Source organism: Phoenix dactylifera, chromosome 14, assembly GCF_051530095.1.
Source record: "Phoenix dactylifera cultivar Ajwa chromosome 14, Ajwa_hap1_PhDact_Kaust_v1.1, whole genome shotgun sequence".
Lineage (NCBI taxonomy): Eukaryota > Viridiplantae > Streptophyta > Magnoliopsida > Arecales > Arecaceae > Phoenix > Phoenix dactylifera.
In genome coordinates this window covers 17350892-17355282 of record NC_143203.1, presented here as the reverse complement: position 1 = coordinate 17355282, position 4391 = coordinate 17350892, and the positions used below count along the sequence as shown (strand labels likewise).

Below are 4391 nucleotides of genomic sequence, written 5' to 3'. Positions count from 1 at the left end.
GCATTATTTGAGAAATGATTTATTCCCCAATCAATATTTTGTGTTTTTAACTAAATTATTTGGCATGCTTCGACGCCACTCCGGGATATTATGTTGTTTAGTGGACTAGTATAGCTCATTATCATATTTTCTTTGTTTTTCAGATCCAGAGATGCATGATTGCTCGGGACTTGGGCAGTGCGCTAGTTTTACGAAGATACTTTTGGTCATTAGAGTATTAGTAGGTCTAGTTAGAATATTTTATTTGGTTTATGTTAGTAGTTAGCAATTGTTGACTTATGTCCCCTTGAAGATATTGTAAGAATTATTTAAATAAGACGTTAATTAATTAAAATTTTAAGAATTATTATTGCTTTGATATGATCGGTAGTCTTGCATGCTTGTATGGTCCGCCATATAGGTATGGCGTCTGTCATGCTTCGGGCTCGGGGTGCGACACACTTTGATCCGCCCAAAGGTGCTATGTGGACCATATATTTAGAATTAAGGTTTGCAGAATACATAAGTAATAGTGTCCAACAAGTTCAAAGTATATATACTAAACGTGAAAAATTTACTAATTCAAAATTAGGATTTGGAGGACATCTTGAAGTTGTGAGGAGATCAATAACATTGAATATCTAATACAGGCTTAAATGTTTCTAGATCTATGGGGATAAAACTGAGAGATGATTGATAATATAACATAGTCTAACAACCATTTGCCTGTTTTGCACTTGAAACTTGCTAATGACCAAATATTTTTTTCTATACCTTCTACATCTAATACCGATGTTAAATTTCTGAATTTATTAAATGACACACAAGATTTAAACAAGTGAAAGGTTGTTGAGGTTTATGATTTCAAAATCCTATAAGTTTTGGTACCTTTCTTTGAATCTATTCTTTTATGCGCTTTGCTTCATTTTACCCTCATAAATACTTATCTATATCTGTCCTTGTAGTTGGCATGTGTGATGCCCATGCAATGAACTACAAATAGCTATGCTTTTTTATTATTATTATTATTTTGAGAAGCTGTGCAGCATATGTAACAGAAAATTATTATCTCTATCTTTGTCGCTATAATGAAGTAGCAGGGATCGGGAAAGGAGGTATGTTTGAATAGGGAATTTATTAAGAAAAGTCTACATTGCTCGAAATTCGTGACATTGGCATTGTCATTTTTTTTATGATGTTTCTAAGAATTTTCATGAATTCTGAAGGGGGTAGAGCTTTCCCTCTCCACTCTACTTGATATAGTGCAACATCTTCAAAATGCTTGAAGGCAAAGTTGTTTCCTGATACATCATTATCATTGAACTTTCCAATCGAGCATACCGAAGCTTGGAAGAAAGCATCTATCCCATTATTCTTCATTAGCCTCAGGTAAGGCTAGATGACTAATAGTTTACATAGCCTTCTTCAACAGTTTGTCCTGGTGTCCTATTAAAAAAAAAAAAAACCTTAACAAGTCCGTTTCTTTTCTTTCTATAGGATTTAGGCTATTCAGACCAGCCTACTCCTATTCTATTCCTAGGTACTTATGAATATAGGCCTAGCCAACCTATAATTCTATAATTTTGCTGGTTGTACTGGCTCAATCTATGAATCCAATAGAATTTTCAATCCAATCATCCAAACAGGCTCTAAGATATCTCACTACCTTAAAAGTTCTGTTACAGGTCATATGTTCTGTAGTTTGCTGCATGTATGCAACCTTATCATTTCTCATGTTCTGTGGCATGCATGCACAGCCATATAGATCAACAATTTTCACTGCCTATTTAAGGAAATAAGCTTATTCACGTAAGAAAGACTCTTTGGAGCAACAAAAACAGTAATGCTGTCACATGGAGATCACACGGCTAAAGCAAAATAAATTCATGACCACACATCAATATGGGAAGCCATAAGCAAACATCGCCAATGGGGATGAAAATGAGACTGAAATGTGCAATTACCAAGATCATCACCTACAAAAGGATGGTGCCCAATAACATGTCCCAATCTATAAGTGACATTAAATGCCCAATAGCATAACGGAAAGTCATAAGACTTTGAGGTCAGCAGAACTAACGTTTTATTTTATTTCCAAACCTTTTATTGCTCCATAAAAGCACTATTTTAATTGCAAAGACACAATAATTTTTTATACCACGAGCATAAAGGCAGGCTTGCAATAGTGCATATAGATATTTGGCAGCATAGTCTGCTACCCTAAAAGCAACATCTAATTACCCAGCACGTAAGGAGTAGCAATTAACCGCAGAGGCGACTTCAAGCCCACGGCTGCCCCAGTGGACTCAGTCATGTCCAAATCATTGGGGCCCATCCCATTAGGGAGCTTCCAATCAAAATAGTAGAGTACGTTGGCCAGGGCCATCTCCACCTGGGCCATGCCAAAGGCCATCGCCGGGCAAATCCTCCTGCCTGCACCAAAAGGTATGTACTCAAAGTTGCCACCTTTGTAGTCCACCGAGCTGCCATCGAATCTCTCAGGCATAAAGCTCTCCGGGTCCTCCCAATACCTCGGATCCCTTGCCACAGCCCATGCGTTGACGACAATCCTGCTCCCTGCAGGGATATTGTAGCCGCCCACTTGGCATGTCTCACGGCAGACTCTCGGCATGAGCAGCGGACCCGGCTGGTGCAATCTCAGAGACTCTTTGATCACCAACTTCATGTAATGGAATTCTTTGATATCTTCCTCCTCGATCCTGGCCTTCCCCTTCAAAACTTGCCTCACCTCTGCTTGAGCCTTCTCCATTATCTCGGGGTGTCTCATTAACTCTGCCATCGTCCATTCCAGCGTCGTCGCTGATGTCTCAGTTCCTCCCCCGAACATATCCTACAAATAATGGAAAGATAGGTACTTGAATCAATATGTATTGCCATGCCTTTTATTTATTTATTTATTCATTTTTATAGAACAAGCTAGATGCATAGTTAGGCATACTGACCATGATTACGGCCTTGAGGCTGGTGAGCGTGAGGGGGAACTCAAGTCCACCATTTTCTTTTAGCTCTAAGAGAACGTCGACAAGGTCTTCCCCTTGTTCCTGTTCCTCGTTGCTGCTATTTTTGGTTGCTCTCTTCTCTTCATGCTCCTTGATGATCTCCCCGAGGATCTCATCCATCTCCCTGTGACATTTTTTTAACGTTGAGCTCACTCCACTGAGAGTGTCAATAAAGGTTAACGAGGGGAATAGATCAGCTACGCAAAATCCGGAGAGGAATTCAAGGAGTTCCTCCAATGCTGATATGAATCTCGGCCCATGCTTGCATTTTGTACCAAATGCCACCATCGAGGTCATAGTATTGGTTGTCAGGAGAAACATCTCACTGAGGTTAACTGGGGAATTGTTCATCGTGGAGATATATCCCACTAGGTTGGACATCACCTCTTGTCGATGTATGCTGAAGGACTTGACACGCTTTGCACTAAGTAGTTCGATAACGCATATCTTCCGCAGCTGCCGCCAGTAGCTACCGTAGGGCGAGAAGATAATGTCAGCGCCGTCATAGAACGCCTTGTAAGCTAGTATTTTGTCCCGCGACGCGAAGATGAGATCGTGGGTCTTCAGGATCTCTCTTGCCATCTCCGGGGAGGAGACGATAATGTGATCGACTTGTCCGAGCCTGAGGTGCATGAGAGGGCCATGCCGCCGCGACAGCTCACGGAGGGCACGGTGAGGGAGAGCTCCGAGCAAGTGGTGGAGGTGACCTATGATAGGGAGCTTCCATGGGCTCGGAGGCAGATTTCGTGTTGCTGTGGATTTGGTCAACTTTATCACTATGAGTACAAAGAGGAGGAAGGCGGAAAGGAAGGGTAAGGAAGGGAGCTGGAGTTCCATGGCTGGTGCTCTGATGCGTTTGAGTGTAATGTGCTCTGATGCTCTTCTTAATTTATAGGGGGCATACGATTCTAGTGTCGTAATTCTTTTTGTTTCTTTTTTTTGAAGATAAAGGAGGCTGTAAAAATAAAAGGAGTAATATCATACATGTTGTTTTGATTCGCCACCATTGTTCCACGGAAGTGACGGAGAGCCACGAGACTAAATTATAGCAGTACTGAAAGTGATGGTCAAGTTTTTCTTCTAGTGAGACGAAAAAATGATCAAGGTTTGATGGGAAAAATAATGATACGGTTGTTTAAGTGAAAGTCGAAGCGATTATTGAAGACTATGAAGCTTCAAAATTTCCGCAGACGATGTTGACTTTTGTTCTTATTCTTGATTTTTTACGCCTTCGTATGGCTGTGGTTCGTTTTGCTGGTTACGTTTGACGGCGACTTTACGTTGTCATTTGAGTGGCTGGTTGCTTTTGGCAATGGGGAGGTTAGACCAAATAGATCCTCTAGTTGCCTAGATGGACCAAATGGTCGCTAGCAGGGTGCGGTAGTATCAGAT

At 41.0% G+C, this 4391-nt stretch overlaps 1 protein-coding gene across 1 annotated transcript; it reads right to left on the bottom strand.

The window, feature by feature from the left end:
• Positions 1 to 2045: 2045 nt before the first annotated feature.
• LOC103698752 (premnaspirodiene oxygenase-like) lies at positions 2046 to 3882 on the bottom strand. Its single transcript, XM_089927303.1, has 2 exons — positions 2943 to 3882; positions 2046 to 2830 (listed from the first exon to the last, which is right to left on the bottom strand). The coding sequence occupies exons 1-2, from the start codon at positions 3834 to 3836 to the stop codon at positions 2213 to 2215; spliced, it is 1512 nt and encodes a 503-aa protein (XP_089783429.1). The 5' UTR covers positions 3837 to 3882; the 3' UTR covers positions 2046 to 2212.
• Positions 3883 to 4391: the final 509 nt, after the last annotated feature.

Bases quoted from the DNA above. Each gene is read 5' to 3' on its own strand.
- LOC103698752 (XM_089927303.1), bottom strand. From the start codon at position 3,836: ATGGAACTCCAGCTCCCTTCCTTACCCTTCCTTTCCGCCTTCCTCCTC. The intron at 2,831-2,942 runs GTCAGTATGCCT...CATTATTTGTAG, and splicing joins GCCTCAAGGCCGTAATCATG to GATATGTTCGGGGGAGGAAC.